The sequence below is a fragment of the Lytechinus pictus genome, chromosome 16 (assembly GCF_037042905.1).
Source record: "Lytechinus pictus isolate F3 Inbred chromosome 16, Lp3.0, whole genome shotgun sequence".
Classification (NCBI taxonomy): domain Eukaryota; kingdom Metazoa; phylum Echinodermata; class Echinoidea; order Temnopleuroida; family Toxopneustidae; genus Lytechinus; species Lytechinus pictus.
This window is the reverse complement of record NC_087260.1, coordinates 3911399-3933977: the sequence shown is the minus strand read 5'-3', so window position 1 is coordinate 3933977 and position 22579 is coordinate 3911399. Positions and strand designations below refer to the sequence as shown.

Below are 22579 nucleotides of genomic sequence, written 5' to 3'. Positions count from 1 at the left end.
AATGCTACACAATTTACCTAATCATAAACACGACATCACTTTTTGGATGTTTTTAGCCAATTGTAATTAAGCCATATAGAGATTTTTTCGAGTCTCCGATGGTGCCTCATTCAAAAAGTTGAATGGTCGAGAGAAGTTAAGTATTGATGAAAATATAAGATACAGGTGGTCAACAGTTCATTCTTTAACTCACATAATGCAAAGGATCATTTTGAATTAAAGATGAAAAATGAAAATGAAAATCCATATTTTATTGTTCGAAATAGACATGAAATGAAATACTCCGAAAATTTGCTTTGCCCAATTGATCGACGAGGCTCTATCCCTTTAATCGTTGAACGCAAAACAGGGTAGCAGCAACTCCCGTCTATTAACGTCTTTTGGTCTGACGCGGCCGGGGTTTGAACCCCCGACCTCCCGGTTGTGAGACGGACGCTCTACCAACTGAGCCAACACACCGCGGTTAATGAGGTATTATTCAAATTAAAAAAAAATGTCGTTACGAAATATAGATAGCAATGATAAATTTTAATATTTATCGCTTTAAAATTGAGCATAAAACTAGTTTAATTTTCGAAGAATGACCGTAAGTTCAAAGAGAAAAAAGTTTGTATCAAAATGATATACCTTGTTTATTTAATTTTCCTTTTATTGTGTAGATCATATAAATGAGGTTCCAAGCAAGCGACGATCAGTAGAGCTAGCTGTACGCAAGGTCTCCTATGCTCCTAGACGAAAGGGTGTACAACCGAGTGCAGAGGTTTTCAAAGAGTTCCTGTTCAGCAAAGCGCCTCTACGGCTTGAAGCAACCTTAGATAAGGATGTAGGTACAAGAACGGTATCAAAGGAACCCCTCTGTTTTCAATAATGTGATCTTTAGTTCCATACCCATTATTAAACCGAAATTTGCTCAATCAAGCTGAAATTTTGGTGCCATATAACGTTCGAGTCTGTGAACTTTCCGTATATAGATGAAATTTTTCCGTCAGATTATTATTTTTGATTTGGCAGCAATCCATACGGCAGAAGAAAAATAATACATTGAAAATATTCTACAGAAGTTATTTAGATGGCTTTTGCATGTTTTGCATACCAGTGCATTGTTGACATTAAATGGTTGTGATATATTGACAAACAATATATTGTTCAGTATGTCTTGTCTATTACTATAACTTTGTTTCCAATTAATCAAATCATTCAAATTAGATTTCTTAGTACACATTAAAAACACTTTGAACTTATGAACTGATCAGGTGTTGTTTACATTTTGAACAAAATTTAAATAGCAATGTTCATTTTTTCTAACACTTGTTGCTTACAAGGTGAACGATGTTGTTTCAAAGGTTGATTTTATTTTTACTGTTTACATATCTTTGATTCATGTATTTTTTTCTGATAGGTTTATCATCACGGAGAAACCATATCGGTCAATGTCCACGTTTCAAACCAGTCGTCAAAAACTGTCAAGAGGGTAACAGTGACCGTGTTTCAGTTTGCAGACATTCAGCTCTTTGAGACAGGGTCTTTCAAAAGTGATGTTGCCAAATACGAGGCCACGTAAGTTTAAAGTTAGGCGTAGTAAAATTTTTATCACGGCCGCGATGGCGACAGTTATAATGATGAAGATGTGATAATAAAAATGATGATGATAATGGTGGTGGTGATGATGATGAGGAGGATGAACAGGAGGATGACGATGATGATGGGAATTATTGTAGTTTTGGTGATAATGATGACAGTGATGAAGACGACGATTTTGATGATGATAATGATGGTGATGGTGATGATGATGATGATGACAGTCATAATCATTATTATAATAATCCTTATGGAGATGATGATGTTGATGATATCGATAATGAAGGTGAAGCCATGATTCACAGCATAGTGCGCCATATTTCTTTTAAAAACATTCATAGGCGCAGGCTCATCCAATTAAGCTAATTACTACACATCTGCAGAAATAAGTGAGTTTTGAGGGACGATTTGAAGAGTTCATTGTTGTCAATTTCATGGAGTGAAGAAGGGAAGGAGTTCCAGAGGCATAGAGCAATAGATAAAAAAGCACTTTGATGATTATGATGGTGTTGTTGATGATGCTGGTGCCGGTGGTGATACTACAGGTGGTGGTAATGGTGTTGGTTATGGTTATGACGATGATGGTGGCTATGATAGGTTTGATGATGATACTGATACACTAAAAAAATATTGGGTAAAATTTGTACCACCACGAGGGTAATTATGTGTCCAACCAATTTGGGGGCAGTATTTTACTCAATGCGGGAAGCATGTTGTCCAGTAAAGTGGAAAAATAATCAGCAATTACTTTAGAATGGGCAAAATTGTCATCACACTGGATAAATAAAAATGCCCCAAAAAATGTCCAATGTTGGTTGGACACATATTTACTCTCGTGAAGCACTTTTACCCATTGTTTTTAGAGTGTAATGATAATGATGGTGGTGCTGTTGGTGAGGATGATGACAATGAGGATAATCATCATGATGATCATGATGATTATGATCGTGATGATGATGAACATGATAATGGTAATGGCAGTCATAATGATGATGACAATAATAATAATAATATGCAACATTTATATAGCGCTTAATAATTTTTTTCGTAAGCGTTGCATACTAATACCCCGGCTTTAGCATGGCTATCCTGATCGGACGCTCGGAGCATTCAAGGAATTTCTTCCTACCGGGTACCAATTTACTACACCTGGTTGGAGAGTGGCAAATATGACTTGCCAAAGAACGCGAGTGCTGCTGTGGGATTTGAACCCCGGACCTTGTGGCTTAAAGTCCGGAGACTTACCCACTGAGCCACAACACCTCTACACGATCACGACATCGACGACGATCATGAAGATGACGATGTTGATGACACTTGAGTTAATGGTGATTTATAAACCCATTTCCTGTTTACCTCAATCAACAGAAGCGAAAGTGACGGAATGCCAGTCAGACAGAATCAAGTTCTGACCAAGGTGTTCAAGGTCAAACCTGTGCTGGAGAATAACAAAAATCTGGAAAAGCGAGGCCTGGCCCTGGACGGCAAACTGAAACACGAAGACACAAATCTTGCATCATCAACGAGGTGAGTAATACTGCAGTCACTTTTATTTTCATTCAAACCACCAGCTGCAGAGCTGCTATACAAAAATGTTAAAAGCGGCTGATTTCGACTCCCCGTACGGCCACCCTAGGGGAAATGTGACTTAGGGGGTGTTGCAAGAAAATAATTGCAAGCAATTGCAAATAATCCGTTGCAATTTTACAACTGATTGATAACTTTTAACTATAGCAAATTAGATTACACTCCTTGTTTCATGGAGCATATTAGCAATTAATTGCATGGCATTGGCTTCTGGAACGAATTGATCGCTAGTTTCTTGCAACGCCCCATTAAGCACAAAGGACGCTAAAGGGCTGAAAATGATATCTAGATAAATGAAGCAAAATTTACAAAGCAAAACGCTGCAAATTTCATCAAAATCTGAGAATACAAAGAAATTATTTTGATATAATATTATGCTCCATCAGTAATAATACGCACACCGCCTTTTTGTGAATGTAAATGAAGCTTTATATTTCTATAACGCTATTATTTTACTTCATATTTTGATAGAATTTTAGTTTAATCATGGTGATGCTCGTTTGATTTAATATGACCTTTGATGACCTCAGACCAATAAAATCATAGAATAGAGGGACTATCTGGTGTTTTTTATGTGTTTTGTTCGTTTGATATAAGGACTTTGATAACCTCAAATCCGAACATATTACATGCAGAATTATGTAAATTTTAGTGTATTTTCAGTGTTATACTCGTTTCATCGTGACATATTATTAACTTAAACCCGAACATGAAATGCAGAATGAAGTAAGTTCTGATGTTATTTTTTTATCTTATAGTGACCGAAGTGACGTATTAAGTGATGAGGAGCTGGGTATCACTGTGAAATACAAGGTGGAAGTCAAAGTTGAATTAACAGAAATCTTATCATCGTGAGTTCATCTAGAATTTAATACTAGATCTCGACATCCGTCCCGCATGGGGCCGTTTCATAACGCCGTTTGCATGGTTTGTAACTTAAGAGTAACTTTAAGAATGACTGGTGATTCGTTCTTGTGCTAAATGATATTCACCATTAAATGTTCATTGGTGATTATTTGGCGCGTAAGAAAGGATCACCAGTCGTTTTGAAAGTCGCTCTTAACAGCTATATGAAACACTCACCTGTGTGGTGTTTCATATAGCTGTTCAAAAAGTTACATATTATTTTATGCATGACTGGAACATTTTCTCAGGTGCTAAGTGAGTTCTTTTAAAAAAATTATGCACCTCAAAAAACGTTCACCATGCAGTCGTGCGTAAAGTCATTTGATTTGATTTATAGTCCTCAAAAATACATACATCTTGAGCAAACAAGAACATGTTGGTGATAATTACATTCACAGGTTTACAAAGTGATAATGATAATGATAATGATAATAATAATAATTTGCTTTTATATAGCGCTATATCAATCTACGACTGCTCAAAGCGCTTCACAATTATTATTAACCGGTCACTGGATGCATAGCTTTTTAGCAGCCTGTTAGGCGCACACTTGCTAAACCAACCACAATGACGGTTGTTTCCTACCGGTACCCAATTAGCACCGGGGTGAGAGTTGCAAAGTGTGGATTGACGCCTTGCCAAAGGACGCTAGGCCAGCATGGCGAGAGGTGAGAGTCAGAACCGCTACAACATGGAATGGCGCGGCATATGAGCAACCTATCAAAATTAGGTTCCTGGAAAGAAATAATTGATGACTAAAAACTCGTAACAAAATATATGTATAATACGAATAGCGTCATGAAACTACTCCACGTCAATCTGATCAAGCCAGATTAAATGTTGTTGGCCTAGTTGGTCTACCTTGAAAATGTGATTGGGATCAATCTTGCTTCGAAGTATTTGATTATTATCAAGGAAAAAATACACCCTGGCCGAAAAATATATGTTTTTACAGATAAAATATCAGTCGCCATTGGCAACACCTGAAAGGGGTCTTTTTAGTACAAATACGTGAAATGACTATGGTTTAACCCCCCCCCCCCTTTCCCCTTCTGACTAATACAAATTCATTTTGTGGCCTCTGCAAAATAACATCTGGTATCTCAATATGACATTTCTGTTGATAACTTGTACCAAGGTGAAACCCATAATGTGATCCGTTTTCTAACTAAACATGAATAACGAATTGTAAAGGGATATTTGACAGTTGATGTTCTGTAAAGATTGGGCCTACTCAGCATATTTATTCAAAAAATATTGAGATATTATTGTAAATAATGATATGTAAAATGGAATTGTGTTTATTTTGACATCTTGCAGTTCTCTATCTGTGGAATTGCCGTTTGTCCTCTCACAACCACCACCACCCGCACCAGAACCAGTTATGAAACCCGAATCAGGTAAGTCATTCATATATTTTTTTCTACATTCCTTAAAATCATTTGCAGTAATGTTTACCCAGCCCCGTAGCCAGGGTTTTCAATTAGGGGCCCAATCCCATATCTTACCTCGTCTTCTTCTTTTCCTCCTCTCTTTTATCTTGCTTTTGACAAATTTGGGGGGTCGCTGGAACCCCCGAACTCCATGACTACAGGCATGTTAACCCTTCTTAATGAGAAGGAGATAAAGAAGAAGAAGAAGAAGAAAAGGAGAAGAAGAGGAAGAAGGAAGAGGAGTAGATGAAGAAGAAGATGATGATTATGAAGAAGAAAGAAAAAGAAGAAAAGAAGGAGGAGAGGAAGGAGAAGGAAATGGAGAGGGGAGAAGAAGTTCACCTACAAAGTGTGGATATCAGTATGTAATTTGTGTGTGTGTGTTTCAAACTTTCTTCATCCAAACAGTTGTTTTTCTTTCCATTTTATTTAGGCAATGAACAAGAAGTCCTTGATCCGAATCTCATCAAATTTGATACATCGTAAGTATATTATGTAAAGTCCGTTTTGTCTTGAAGTAGACCAGTAAAACAAATCACATCACCAACTACCACAGGTTAAATAGAAATTTAGAAAACTTAGAACTCGAATGAAGAGAATAATATGATATGTATCAATATGATATCTCATGCATGATGATTCCAATTCATGATATTTAAAAAAAAAACATTAATATAACATGCTGCATGAAGGCCTTTATCTAAATATTTTTGTAATCGATTTGAAATGAAGTTATTGAAATTTGTAATTGTTTAGATATCTTATAACAATGTTTATTTCGCCTTTGCCGGGATCATATTATTTCAGGATTAACCATTGATATTGAATGAAAATGATTTTGGCGCAGCACCGGATCAAGTTGGCACTAGGATATTTTTTTGTCTTTTTTGTTTGCTTTTTAGAAATTTTTCAGAGATTCATGAATAATGAATTGTTGGATCTGCTGATTTTGTGGTAAATTTAGAACGAATTTAAAGTGCATTATATCTATGATTTTTGATTTTTGATTTTGGTTTAATTAACATTTTTTACAGAGGAGCTGCCCCCATGTACACTGATGAGGATTTGCTGTTTGAAGACTTTACTCGTATGTGTGTGAAAGGAACAGAAGGCCAGGGCACAGAAACATAGGCATATAAAGGGTCCAAATCACATTTGAAAATTATTCTGGTTTAATCCTTTGGCTATGATGAGGATATTGATGAGAAATCGTGAAAGCTAAAGGCGATTTAAAAACCAAGGCTCTCTTTCAAACAACGAATTTACAAATGCAAAGATATTTAGTGTTTTAATATGGTGATATTAGAATAATATTGCCATTAATCAGAGTTGATTAGAAGTGTTACTAGCCTATATATGCTATACTTTAAAGAATGAAAATAAATTTGCTCATCATCTTTTTTGAAAATTTTGTCTTCAATTTAAAGGTAACTTTTTTTCACCGACAATGGCCCTTATTGATTACATTAGATTAGCATTTCACTCAAACTTTCCAAAATTTCTTCTTCTTTTTTCCCCTTTGTTTTCACCCCTCCCCTATATCGTTGACAAAATCATAAACTTCGATCTTTTTACCTTATGTTGTTAACATGGTTGATATTTATTATTAGTATGAGCTATTAGTTTCAATATTTGTTATTGTCATCAAGAACAAATAATTTACTTTGATGGCAGGCGAGTATAATCATTTGCTATTAAAGAAACGTTGGAATTCTTTTTATCATGCATCCGGGTGCCTTAGCAAATGGTGACGTCATCAACGATCAAGGTCACGGCCCGCATAGAATGACTTGACGTAGGTCACAATGCAAGGCAGTTGAAGAAGAAATTATTTATATTTATGTACATAAGATAACGAACATTTTACTGTTTTAATATTTATATTCAAGAGAGATATGGCAATAGAGTTGTTCACATAGTCAACAAGGTAGTCCGTGTTTGACTGAATGGAAAACGGATATAAAAAGTGTGCATTGATTTATCCACCTTTAAATCTTGAACTGTAAAAAACCCTATTTAAAGTTTCAAGCACGTTGTGTAAGCCTATCACTCTAACAATTTGTTTAAAATTGAAAATAATTGTTTAAACCTTTTTAGCAATTATTTAAACCTTTTTTCAATTGTTTTAACCTTTTAGACAACTTGTTTAAATGTTAAACAACGCCTTTAAAATTTTAATCAATAGTTGTTTGAGTTACTGGCTTAAACAACTCGCTTTAAGTTTTAAACAACGTTTTACAGTGTGGGTTGGTTTTGTTTTGTGTAACTGTACATAGCGTAAGCCTCGTATTCAAACATTCACGTGAATAAAATATCCGGAAGTGATATTAGTATTTCACATTTTAATGTTTGTCGAAAGAAATTAGATGAAAGAAATTCAGCATATCTGTAACATTCTATAAGATAATCACATACAGAAGCGAGCTATGGCATATTTTTGAACAATTATTCTGAACGTATTTTATTATAGCTGAATTATTATAAAAAGATGCAGGGCATCTACCTTTAGGACCTCCCATTTATTGAGGGATATTTTCTTACACAACGCTTTTAGATTTTAAGGTATGTCGAGAGAAAATCGATGAAAGCAATTTAGCATACCGTATACGACATTTTCTACAAGATATTCGCATGCTTTGATTGATTGAACAAGTTAGATGTGGTGTACTAATAATTCCGAAATCAACTGATGCAGGGCATCTATTTTGAATAATTATTGATGACGTAAAATAATTGTTTCTACTATATGCTGGGAAAAGTTTTGTTCCCAGGTTTGAGTGCAATAATTATAATTAAGGTGCAAATATCTTAAATTCAGTGGCGTAATGTGCCAAAAAATTTCAGGGGGCTAGATATGGCAAATCACGTAAAATTTATAGAAAGCTGCGAGCGAGCAAAAATGTTGACATTTTTATTTTAAAAATCGTATTTTGTGATAGATTTCCGACGACGTAATATTCGGAAAATGTTATCATCTTTCAACATTCTCTCTTTCCCTTTCTTTTCTTTTTTTCTTGGCCGTGAAAGCCTCCCCCCCCCCCTATCTGTACGCCAGTGCTTAAATTGATGAACAAAACACAGGTCAACAAACCAGTTCTTAGCCATTCTCCACCCCGTAACACAAAGCTTAGCAATGATTGTAGAACATTTTTCTACGATTGATTCCATTGACTACAATGCACAATCAATCGTGAAAATCAAGTGTAAGATTGATCGCTAATCTTTGTGTTACGGGCCCCAGGTGTTGAAGAGCGCTCTGTATTGAATATTCATGCGGTCTCGGTTGAATGATCATGTGCGCATGCGTCATGGCCAAAAAAGGTTGTTGGAATTTAAAAGTTTGCTACCCACAAAGAGGGTACTAAAGGCTTTTATATGACATGTAGTGTGGTTAACAATCGAATTTGGAAACTCTTTTGGTATGCTCCCACAGAGATAAGATAAGCCAGGTTCCCCCAAACCAGGATAACACATAAAAGCGGAAAATTGTTTTTTGTTATTCCAGAGAGTAAAACTAATGACGAGCTATCATGATCCGGGGCCCGTAACATAAAGCTCAGCAATGATCGTAGAACATTTTTCTACGATTGATTCCATTGACTACAATGTACAATCAATCGTAAAAATCAAGCGTGCGATTATTAATCGCTAACCTTTGTGTTACGTGACCCAGGAAGATTAAAATCTTAATTTAGAAAGGCGCCGTTGCTTTTAATCTAGTTTGCATACTGTACATACCAGGCAGGCTTGTGGTAAGCTAACAAGTTTTCATAACAATTTAATCGGTCTAGAAATATCTGTATAAAATTTGAATGCATTTCTTGATCTATCCAATAATCATTTTCAAAAGATATTTTGTCTTTTGACAGGATCTTCACTGGAACTGAGTAAGATTTTAACTTAGTTTTGATAAATGTAGCAGCAGGCGTCTTCACTAATATTTCCTCATACACTATTCGAATGATATGGAGTTCATCGAGCTAACAATATGCTCATCCTTATAACTATTTAGGGGCGAAGTACCACGCCTGTTTAATCAAAATAGTTTTTAACAGCTTGGTAAATCAAAAATTTTGTAATTTGCAGTACAACGTTTCTCTTTTTATATTCTTATTAAACGATCTTTAATGATTCATTAAATTTTAAGGTTTTGGGGTAAAGAGTTTGAATTAAAAAAAAACGTTGCATGTGCTCGATGTTTCTCCATAATGCGAAAAAAAATAACCGGATACGTATACATTCTAAGTATTTATATAGTACGTCTTAATTTAAATTCCATAATGACTTTACAATGTTTTCACCTATTTTGAAGTGGTTAAATTCCTGTAAATTTTGTTTATACAAAATAAATAGTCTTTTAGCAACATAGAAACTGGTTCTTCGAGGGGGGGGGGGGTAAAAAAGAGTAAAATAATAATTATGTATATTTTTGTAGACCATTCCTCATGTCAATGAATAACGTATGGGCCCTGTTCCACAAAACTTGTCGTCATTGACAATATAACAAATCTGCTCTCGGCCAATCACAATGTAAGTGACGTACAGTTATCTACTTGAATGTAAATGACAACAAGATTTATGGAGCGGGGGCACACTTTACAGGGGTACCATAAACAAATAAACTGGAGATGTCATCTGTGCATGAGTATAGAGACCAGTTTTATGAAGAATTGCGATTGATTTATACCAAAATCATCTCCAAATTTGTTCTTAACTGCAAAAGAGATAGGAGTTAAAAACAAAGTCGAAGATGTGATGGATCTGGATCCATCACATTTTTATGTGAGAGTGGCCAAGGTCAATTGGTTTAAAGAGGAAATTGTTGATACTACCTTATGAAAGTTACGTAATCTTAGTTCGACAAAAAAATCCATTAAAGAATATAAATGGAAGTATCCTCTGCAAGGAGCTCTTCGCGTTAGATGTGGTTTATCTGAAATGTACTTGCTAATCCAGTCATTTCCAAATTTTACGAGCACCTTGGAAACCATTGTTATAAAAGTGCAATCTCAGAAATAATTTAATAAGGGAATACAGAATTATTTTATTGTCAAACGTAAAATAATGATAATTTACTACATGTATTTGATTGAATCAAACTTTCTTATTTTTCTATTTGTTAAATTTAAATGATACGTTACTTTTAATTCTTCGCGTGCAATGTCATCTATTAAGCTGAAACAATTAATCATTCCTTTACATCGAGGATTAGTTGTATATTACGTCTACTTCGTACTGAGAGTGCAACGAATGTTAATCATTTCACATTTATACATGATTGTATATGAATATATCGCACTAATTATTGAGAGATTTTATCTTTTATATAGATCAAGCAAATTTTAGATTCGCTTTTATTGTGGCTGATGTGTGATTTATTAAACGGTAAAAATCTAGAATCTGATTGTTATTTGTGTTTTGTTTCGTTTATAGTTTCGTTTATAGGCCCATGCTGAATTTTGTAATTCCTTATAAGTTTTTTTTATAATGGTTGCACAGGAAACGTGTATAACTATATGCATTTCTTACACACTTCATCACTAAAATATAAAAAATAATTCGGCCCAGAAAGGGGCGGTGCCGGGTTATTTCGGTAGAGGGCGGGGCAAGATGACCTAAAGTTGACGTCATTGTTTTTTTTCAGTTTAATCATAAAAATATTGTAGACTTTTACGGCCCAGACATCACCTATTATACCCTTCATCCTTATTTCTTCCATTTTTCCCTCATCTGTTATTTTTTGTAAAGTCACAAAGGTCAATCGCCCCTGCCCCATATTGCACCGCCTATGGGCCCAAAATAATCATCAATCACTTTCTATATTTCCATGGATTGTTAAGATTTGGGGCAGTGCTGCAGGGGGGGCAAGGGACGGTAACCCCCATTTAGCCACCACTCTTAATATCACAAACAAGGGGGAAAGAGGGGAAAAGAAACAAAAGTAAGAAATTTAAGAAAGAAGAGTAAAAAAAATATAGAAAGTTTGAGTTCTGAGTCGTATACCCTTGTTACCTTGTTATTTAATCTTTTTTTATTGTCCACCCCCCCCCCCCCCATCAAAATGCCCTGAATAGACTCTGTAGGGGAAGGCGGGGTAAGTTGTGACACTTTTTGCATTTTGCATGTTAGAATTGATATGACTAATAATATTGTAGAAATAAGTACCTTGCCTTTAAATTTGATTCTTGGGAAATATTTTCCACCTATATATAACTTTCTACCCCCATGCACACTGAAAGTCATTGTGACCTTTGAAAAAAACGATGTCAAATGGCTCAACTTGCCCCATCTGTGGGGTAAATTGTGTCACCTTCTGGGGTAAGTTGAACCACAAAAACTATGTGCAAAATGTATGCGGAAAGAACCAGCATGTCAATTTTTATTTAAAGTCTTTTCACTTGCTAATTCTCTATAAATACTAGCATCCTTAAAAAGTAAAAGAACTGTCATGTGAATTTTCACCTTTCTGCCTGCATATCAATGGCTTTTCAAGGTTTGTTTCTTAATTTTTTTATTATACATTACCATAAGAATTACCATGGCTCAACTTGCCCCATGTTGGCTGGCTCAAATTACCCCAGTCTGAACTTCATGCGATATTTTCACATCCACACATTTCTTATGCATCCATTATGTAATAGACTATGACAAGAATGAGAATCCGTACCTGGACTAACAATATTGTTCTTATTTCTTTATTATATTTAAAGTCGTGTCTGGGTAAAAAGCACTGATCTATTTCACACCCTTTTTTACTTTTTTTGCTGAAATTTGTATTTTTCCCTCTAAAAAAGTACTTTTTGTTTCAAAGTTGAAAACAATGTGATGGGGTTAAGGGTTATGTACTGGGTCATCAATACATGACACCACCATAAAGTCTGACTCATTCATTATTGGCCTGGGGGTGGTGGCTCAACTTGCCCCTATGCTCAACTTACCCCGCCTTCCCCTATAGTAACAAGTGGGGTAAGGTATGAGGGGCTGGGCGCAGAAGAAAAGAGAGGGACAGAGGGAGAGAGAGGGGATGGTCTTGGGAGAAAGAAAGAAAGAAAAAAAAAAAGAAAAAAAAAAAAAAAAAAAAAAAAAAAAAAAAAAGAAAGAAAGAAAGAAAGAAAGAAAGAAAGAAAGAAAGAAAGAAAGAAAGAAAGAAAGAAAGAAAGAAAGAAAGAAAGAAAGAAAGAAAGAAAGAAAGAAAGAAAGAAAGAAAGAAAGAAAGAAAGAAAGAAAGAAAGAAAGAAACAATGAAAGAAAGAAAGAAAGAAACAATGAAAGAAAGAAAGAAAGAAAGAAAGAAAAGGGAGAGGTGCGAGAGAGTGATATATAATGGGCAGTTTAAAACCCGGGGTTAAGGGTAGGGGTTCTGGCCCTAATGTCTGAAACCAAACCCTTATAGACGTTGCTTAATGAAATAAGGGGCTTAAGAACTCACAAATTAGATGACCCTCTGCTAATGGGGTTGCCTGGGAACTGGAATTTAACATGACATTGGGGCTTGGGAACTGACGCCTGAAAATGGTGCGAGGAGAATTGGTTCAAGGAATACTCCGGGCTGAAAATATTCATATCTAAATAAATACAGTAAAATTCACAGATCAAAATGCTAAAAATTTCATTAAAATCTGATTAAGAAATAACAAAGTTAAATGGAATTTGTGAAAACAGTTATATGCACGTCATCATGAATATTCAGTAGGTGTGCTGATGATGACACATCCCCACTTTACCTCTTCTTAAGTTATTAATTGAAATCATAATCAATTAATTTATTCATACTTGTGTGAATGATATGAGTACATCAAACGGATTCCGGAGCCAAGCCTCCCAAACTTCGTGAAGGGGGCGTGGCACGAAAAGTTTAGTCGGGGAATCCCCTCGGCTTGTCCAGGCACGAGTGCTTTCGATGACTGCATGCTTTGTATTTTGTTTCATCCTTGCCTGGTACGTATCTACGGTACGAAGCAGCGAAAGTATCGTTATCTCAGCTCATGATACGACAGCTAGCTTTGTCTTTGTGCATTCAGTGGCGATGTGTGTATTGTATGATTGCCGCATGGATTGGTGAGGCTAATTTGATTGCAACTGCAAGTTAAGTTTGCAGAATTGACAAAATCTCATGAGATAGGAAGAAATTAGCGTGGACTTCCTGATCCAGACGAAAAAAGATTCTATTTGAACTGAGAGGAGTACACTAAAGTGTAAGTGCGCAATTCTTTTTAATTTTATAATATCTTTTAATTCATTCCTTATTTCCTTGCTGACAGTGTCAGTGCCCCCTTTGGCTTTGGAAAATCCTGGATATCCGCCCAGAATTTTCAAGCACTATTATAAACAAAAGAGAGAATAGGAGAAAAAGATGATAAAAAATAAATCTGAAAGAAAGTGTGAAAGGGTAATGTGCATGCAACTCAATGTTTCTCCTCTGTTTTTCCCACCTCCAATAACTTGGGCTTAAAAAGTGTGTGTGGTGCTGAACTGAGTTTTTCCTGCGTAGCTGTGAAATCCAATCTGTTGTCTAAAAAATCTCTTCCTGTTCCTTTTCCTCATCTTTCTCTGTTTTTAATTCTCCATTCCTGCCCCATTGCTTACTTTCATGTGAACCATTTTTAAAAATGATTTTCTATGTATTACCGTACCATCATGATCAGATTTAGATTTATTTCCAACAGAATTAAATCTGAATCTGAACCATCATGATCAAAATATATCTGTACTGACGGCACAGAAACGCTGTGAGCGCTAGCAATGTGCTTAAACAGAGGCCCTGTTACAGTTATGTGGCAGCGATGCCTAATGTTACAACAATGCATTAATTACACATTGAAATAAATGTTTTGACTTCACAATCCATAAGATGTGACTGGGCTTACTGTTAGCGCTATGTTATGAAGGGTCGTTATGAAGGTATTCCTAGACAGAATAGATTATGTAATCTTTGTAACCTGGGTAAGATTGGTGATGAATTTCATTATTTATTTGAGTGTTCTAACTTCAAATTAGACAGAAGCAAATATATTCCCTCTCAGTTTGCCAAATGTCCAAACACTTTAAAAATGCATACATGTAGTCTATTTAATTCCCAAAATTCCCAAAACACTAAAAACTTGCCAAGTTTGTTAATATTATCATAACACAGTTTTGTAGATAAGTACCAAATGTATATACATGTATATTAATCTGTTATATCCTTTTTCTATCTCTTTTTGTTATTCATGTGTTCAACAGTATTATCTTTTGCATTCAAGGCTTTCTTCACCTTTTTTTGCCATCTTGTTATAGCTTTTTATATTTATTCATGTTTTGTTATGTATGTATTTATGTACGTATGCATACTATGTATGAATGTATGATGTATGTATCTAACTGTGTATATTCTCATACTCCGAAAGGGGTCGACAGAATAAAGTTTCAGTTTCAGTTAGGCTAACAACGTTTCTGTGCAGCCAGCACTGGTTTGTGTTCCTCATCACTTCACCCTATATCATGATAATGATTAAAGATGAAGTAAAAGGAAAAACATAATTCATTATTGTATTTGTCTTTGTCATTTATCCTGTATATCTAAACCAGGGGCAGATCCAGGATTTTCCAAAAAAGGGGAGGGGCACATTTTTGAGAAAAAAAATTGACAAGTAAAAAAAAAAGGTTTTCAAAAAAAATTGAAGGTCGTTTCGTCCATGTAAAATTTGACAAGCAAAAAATGGGGAACACCCTTCTTCTAAACCAGGGGCAGATCCAGGATTTTCCAAAAGGGGAGGGGCACATTTTCCAGAAAAAAAAATTGACAAGTAAAAAAAAAGGTTTTCAAAAAAAATTGAAGGTCGTTTCGTCCATGTAAAATTTGACAAGCAAAAAATGGGGGACACACTTCGGTAAGACCGGCATACTAGTATTTACATTAAAAATTTGTATTATGGCTCTCAAGGGGGGGGGGGGCATGGTCGTATGTGTCCCCCCCCCCCATGGATCTGCCACTGATCTCAACTATTTCTTTTTTGACATGTACACCCTGTACCCCTCTGCACTTCATTTTGATTTCATTTCAATTTCATTTCCAACCAAATGCAAATATCAAGTGCTTACAGCACTAAAGTAAATCAAGTCAATTCAATATACAGCATTGAGCTACTAGTAAATAATAATAATAATAATAATATAGAGTATTTCTAAAGCGCCAAATCCACATTGATTATGTGCTCAAGGCGCTGAAATATACTTGGTATATCATTATTACCCCGGCTGTAGCTGATGATCATTACAGAAACAATTGAAATTGTTACAATTGTATCAGCTTTTTCTTGACAGGCTGCTGTATTGGCAGTTATTTTTTTCTTCATATTTTGTCTGTTCTTAACCCATTGTCAACTGGAACCGGGTGATATCGTACAAAGTCTAGATGGGAATTACAGAATTCAGTATTTATCCGTTAATGAACGTGAAGTGGTTTTCTTCTTTTTGCCTTTCTTCCTCATTCTTCTCTCTATGTTCTCTCTAGATTTTAGTAATTTTTTTTCCGAAAAACCTTACCCTATACTCACTCATTGTTTGTGATATATTGGTGTGTATTATGCAGGAAATCAACTCCCTGCTATATGCGATGAGTATAAAGTGTGCTGTGTGTTTTTCTGAACAAATACAGTAACTACATGTACTAATTTCTAGATTTAAAGGTAAATGCTAGTTTTGGTAACGATATCAAAATGAGTTCGTACAGAATCCAATGAAATGACCACCAAAGTGTCTGTTTGTATAAATAAAACGCATGTGCCAAAGGATTCTGGAAGAAATTGTGTAATTGCTGAGAAATCAGCAAATAAGCACAGGATTCGGGTAGAGCGTCGTGCCCGCCGCTCAAAGCAATAATTATACACTGTCCCACGTGCGCTTATTTATCTGTGTTGGGGAAGTTCAGTCTGAACATTTTTCAGCGTAGATTTCAAGATTTCACAAAGTTCAGTTTATGTAACTGTACCAGATCTAGATCCTCGATGACATACTGACAATTAAGCCTGGTTTTACAGACTTTCTCATGAAATCAGTGTTTACTGCAACTACTGGAATTTCTCTTTAAGGTATGCCACTGTCTCTGTCGCTGATTCATCTCTCTCTCTTCTTCATACCTATCTTCAGATATAGTATCCAGTTTGCTTCCCTCCCTATTAAATTCCATGCAATCTTCATGCAATCAGTGTCAATAAATTTTACAACAATGGATGTGCTACATATATAGTAATAGTTTTCTTTCATACCTTCACATTCTGTAGTTTCAGGGAATAATTTTCCTGGTATCACACCGTCAGTAACTCCACAATTTTAAAAGACTGCTACACGGAAAGACTTTTGTGTATCAAATATATTCATATGTACACTGCAAAAACACTCTAGTGTTAATTCAACACTAGCCTGGTATCTATATCGGAATACACCAAAGAAGTGTTGACACAACACCACTTTAGAATCAAACCAATGTTGGTTTAACACTAATTAGTGTTGCTAACACTGTAAATGCCAAATGGTGTTAGCCTAACACCAAACCGATGTTGTTTCAACACCTCTGTGGTGTGTTCCGATATAGATACCACGCTGGTGTTAATCTGTTCTGCAGCGTGGGACTGTACACAACGTAATTGAGAGCTTTCGTCAAAAATGCTCATCAAATGTGGCAAGCAAAATTATTTCCTGAGTTCCCTTAAATTGTATTTTTTCCCTCCTTTCTCCTATTCCTTTCTAACCTTTTTATCATCAACATGTACAAATCATATCCTGTGAAGAACAGGATGTATATGATAGGATGTCAATGCCCTGTAACATAAAGCTTAGCGATTGATCACAGGGCCGATTTCTGCGATTGATTGCATTGATTAATTGTGTATGATCAATTGTAAGAATCTGCCCCACGATCAATCATTAAGCTTTATGTAACCTGGCCCTGGTTGATCATAAATGCCCCTTTATTCCAAAGATTAGTTTAGTATCACCTGTCACATAGATGTACATACATGTAAGCTTTCAATCTTTGTAAAAGTATAAATTCAAAAGAAAAAAGTTGGGAAATATTGTCATTGTTTCCCCCTTTTTACATTAATCAAGTATAATTCAAAATAATATTGATACATGTATGTATATTTGTTTCATTTTTATATTTTCATTTGTTATATAGATCTACATCTAATTTGTAATTCCAAGGGCCCTGAATCCAAAGCCACCAAGGAAAAACATCTGGAGTGGTCCATTTGTTACAAATTAAATTATGAATTTTGCATTTATTGTTCATTTATATATAGAACTATTATTATATATGGCCTACTTTGATTATACAATTGATATTAAACTGAACAAAACCGAACCATATGGTAGCATGTCAGGGATGATTAAGAATGAAAACTAACCCACCCTCCTTTAATCCTTATTTTAGCATCCTCTGTCACATAGCTATCAATCTTTATAGAAGCAGGTGCAGCAATGTGATAACCCTGTTTTAAACTATTCCCATGTAGTACAATTTGAACCTGCTATTGGCATTCACAAGATTTAAGAGACTGGTATAACCTTTGGCCTAATGGGAGTGTGAAATGGTGTAGAGAGAGAGAGAGCGCGACAGACAGACAGATAAAGGTAGATAGACAGAGGTAGATAGATAGATAGGATAGATAGGTGGATAGATACATAGATATATAGATAGATAGATAGATAGATAGATAGATAGATAGATAGATAGATAGATAGATAGATAGATAGATAGATGTAGATAGATAGATAGATAGATAGATGTAGATAGATAGATAGATAGATAGATAGATATATATATATATATATAGATAGAGAGAGATAGATAGATCGATAGATAGAGAGAGATGGAGATAGATAGATAGATAGATAGATGTAAATAGATAGATAGATATATAGATAGATACCGGTAGATAGATAGATAGAGAGAGAGAGAGGGAGAGAGAAAAATAGATAGATAGATATATAGATAGATAGATAGATAGATAGATAGATAGATAGATAGATAGATAGATAGATAGATAGATAGAGATGGAGATAGATAGATAGATGTAAATAGATAGATAGATAGATAGGGGAGAGAGAGAGAGGGGGATGATGAGAGACAGAGATAAAAGGGGGATGTGGAGGAGGGGAAAAGGGAATGGAAGCAAGGAGAAAGATGAGAATAGGACTATTAAAGAGAGATGGAGAATATGAAAGGAGGAAATTGATAGGAGAGAGGGGGAAATGAGAGACAGAAAAGAAAGGGGGTGGTGGTGGAGGGAGAAAAAAATTGAAACAGAAAAGGTGAAAAAAGGGTAGAACAAGAAGGAGAGACTGAGAAAGGAAAGAATTGATGAAGAGAGAGAGACACACAGAGAGAGGAGGATAGCAAGAAGGATGAAGAAGGAAATAAGAACTTAATGAGGAAATGTTACAGAGAAGAAGAAAGTTTAAAGGAAAAACAGGGGGGAGAAAGCATGATTATCATGCAATGTATTATTTCAAACCAATTACTAATACCGGTAGTCAAGCACTGAAAATGCTCTTGACTGTTGTTTCCTTGAATGATTTTCAATGCACAGTATAATATATGCATTGTAGGCCTATTTTTTTTATAGACATAATTATAAGGGTTGTAGTTTCATGTGTAATATTCCCTTAGGAAGACATCCTGGAAACTATTAAAAATTATTATATTTATGAGAAAGAAAGATAGTGAGAAAGAGAGTAAGGTAGAGAGAAAGAGGAGGTGGGGATAGATGAAAAAAGATAATGAACAGATTGTCATGACACACCCAGAGAACCCCTTCAAAAACATACACATGTACATGTACATCATATTTGAAGATTTCCTAGAAGATTTAATTTTGATAATACTCAGTAAGATTTTAATTAGTCTCGATCATTTATCCTTTATCAATCACAGAGCTGAGTGACAGGTGCGGAGAAGAACCAATGTTTGCATCTGTCTGCCGCGTTGCTTCGAGCATCTTTGTTTGTTTGTTTTGGAGACAGCACATCTTGACCTTCTCCAGGGTGTCTTCGTACCGCCACTAAACACACCCCTTTGATTGTCATCACCCTTCGAGGAAGAAGCCTGCACCGAATCCCTGAATTGAGCATCTTCCCCAGACGCAAAACATTTACCTTTAAGGAGCTTTAACATGTGCTCCTTGATTTACCCATCTCAGTAAGAACGCGGATGCACTCCCACACAGACACACACCCACGCAGTGCCACCCTCCCTTGATCTCCCCCACCGTGTAGCAGCAGACTGCACTCTGTACACCGGCAATCCCTGTGTGTCTATACCATGTCACCGTTGACGGTCATCGTTTAATATTGTCTGCAGGCGAGCTGCTGTGCTTGCGAGTGCTATCCAGGCTCCCGTGTGTACGCCACACATCCTCGCTACAAGAAGGGTTTCTCCACCTCTCAAGCAAGTCGTGATGAAGCAATCAAGGAGCTGGCTAGGATAGGATAACAACCACCCAGGAGATTCAATAAACCAATTAAAACCTCTCATCTGGCTATCAAACGTTTATAGTCTACACTGTATGCCAAGCTTGGGCAGATAGCACAGGAAGCAACTATCCCAAAACAGGTTGATAGTTTTTGCTATTGCATAAGAGGCATATATATTACTACTCTATATTGCGGTACATACAGTTACCTGGAAGGAAATCATCTACCTAGACTCCTGAAGGAGGATTGCATGCAGCTTGAATATGAAAGGATTAATTTCATGTTGAAGCATCATTTACATGTACATCTCGTAACAATGATACAGATTTGAGTGGTTATTGAAACATCAGCATTAAGACGACTGCATTACGAGGGAAAGAAAGGACAAAGAAAATAAAAGCTTTACTTCGCAATACAACTTTTCGATCATCAATTTTGTAACCTTTGGATAGTGAATATCACCATGGCAACTGAAGGAGGAGAGACCAATAGTTCGTTCCAGGACCAGGACCAATCCAATGGACCTAATTCTGATAGCAGGTCCAAACAGGGAACAAGGTACGTTGCTAATATTGATGATTATGATGGTGATGAAATGATAGTGGATTGTTGCTGCTGCAATGTTGCCTTTTTTGTCATCAGTTTTGTCATGATTACCGTTCTCACTAGCTTCCTTCATTGATGTTAACTAGACTCTCAGAGATTGCTGATTAATTTCAGGATTTGTGTGAGTGGAGTTTTCAGAGTAATTTTGAACAGTAATCATGGATGGGAAATACATGTAAATAATAATATTGATGCCATCGATGTGCCAATTACACTGTACATGCCATGCATGCATACATGTACATGTATGTCACACACTTAAAAAAGCAGGAGAAATATTCAACTTGATATTAATTATTACACATGATTGATCTTTTGTATTGTAATTGTTAATAGCTATGGTGGCTTATAAATCAAATGTTACAAAGATCGATTATCCCTTTTATTAGCATTTTGTGCTGTTACACTACTACACAGCTATGGCAGAGAAATTGAAGGAATAGCATGTAAATACTAGTATAGGTTGATGAGGCACCCCAGCCCCCCCCCCCCCTTTCCATCGATGAGAAATTGCCCCTTAATGCCCCTTAATGATGAGCAGCCCCCTTTCCCCCACCTTTATTATTGACTTAATTAAATCAAAGACTCCTAACCCCACCCAAATACACGTTTAAAGATGGCCTTTTATAAGTTTTATAAACTTGTTAAAACTGAACTTGACTGTAAAATCACCTTTCTAATTGAAATGATGTTTCATCTCCAACAACAATAACAACAACAAAAATAGCTCCAGTTCTAATAGACAGCTGTATTTCCACAGGGCTTTTAAGTTAAACACATAAGGTGTAGGCCTATAAGTCATGCAATAAAGATTATTGATACCCTTAAATTTGGCTGAATTTTTAATAGCTAATTAATAGTCTTGTCAATGTTATGTTGATACATGTAATATAGGCCTACAAGTTTTAATAGTTTCATAATAAGTACTCTCTGAATCGATAAATGGTTTTATAATTTAATGTTGTTTATTTGGTTTGATGGTGCTGTCCTAAAAAAAAGAACATGCCATATTGCCATTGAAGTAAAAAGATATAAATATGTATTATATTTTTACTTTGTAGATCAAGGATGTTATTGAATGAGATTGAGGAGATACAAATTTAGTTTGGATATAGGAAATTAGGTTTGTTTGATTTATTTTAAGGCAGACGTCATATTTCCCCTCTTTTAGAGCAACTAGCCATTCATTCACACAATTTATTTTATTTTTTTGTTTAACATTGGAAGACAATGCTTGTGAGCTTTGGAAAAGCACTACCGGTAGTTTCATTTTAAATATCTTCTGTCATACCAGGGACGTGAGAGGGAGGGGTGTTTTGCAAATATTTTTGCTCTCAATTAAAAAAAAATTACTAGCAAATACAATATGTATGGTTTGTACCTCTTACATGTAGCTCAATGCATCATTCTAAATACTGAAATATTTTACACATAATTTATTTGCGGCTTTATTTCTCTCTTTCTCTCTTTTCTTCTCTCTCTCATAACCCCCCCCCCCCCCCACCACTCTCTATTTCTTCTTTGTAATACATCTTAATCCCATATCCTCTGCTAAGTCTCCTTCTCTTCATGATGTAAATTATTTCAATGGATATATATGTACATATGGTGATATTTCTTTGGATTAAAGCATTGTGAAAGACACAAATTCAATATCATTTGTGAACCCTACTCCTTTTCCTTATAATGAATTTCAGTTCTTGAAATGGTTAACAGTTTTGCAATGCTAGGATATCTCTACTTTATGCTAATGGGTTTCATCCAAACGGTGGCTTTTGGTGGTTTGGATGACATTCCAAATGCCACAGCCATAGATAAGGGTAGGTCTACCATTTTGCCCTTTTCTCTGAAATGAATTCATAATTTCAATTCCAGAAACAACAAATATCATGGTACTTGTACATGTGTACAGTATGTCCTCTTTTCTAGTACAGTTCAGTTTATAATTTCCATTTAATTCACATTGTTACAATTCATAAATACACCAGTGATCAAACTTAATCACACTGTATTAT

General features: G+C 35.5%; 1 protein-coding gene across 1 annotated transcript in view; it reads left to right on the top strand.

Moving 5' to 3' along the window:
* LOC129278996 (beta-arrestin-1-like) overlaps positions 1-10903 on the top strand; it is a 41237-nt gene extending 30334 nt beyond the window's left edge. Inside the window, exons 6-12 of the mRNA XM_064111577.1 lie at positions 660-823; positions 1400-1557; positions 2947-3105; positions 3924-4016; positions 5392-5471; positions 5938-5986; positions 6539-10903. Coding sequence (XP_063967647.1) covers positions 660-823; positions 1400-1557; positions 2947-3105; positions 3924-4016; positions 5392-5471; positions 5938-5986; positions 6539-6635 — 800 coding nt within the window. The 3' untranslated portion in view covers positions 6636-10903. The remainder of the gene's footprint in view (positions 1-659; positions 824-1399; positions 1558-2946; positions 3106-3923; positions 4017-5391; positions 5472-5937; positions 5987-6538) is intronic.
* Positions 10904-22579: the final 11676 nt, after the last annotated feature.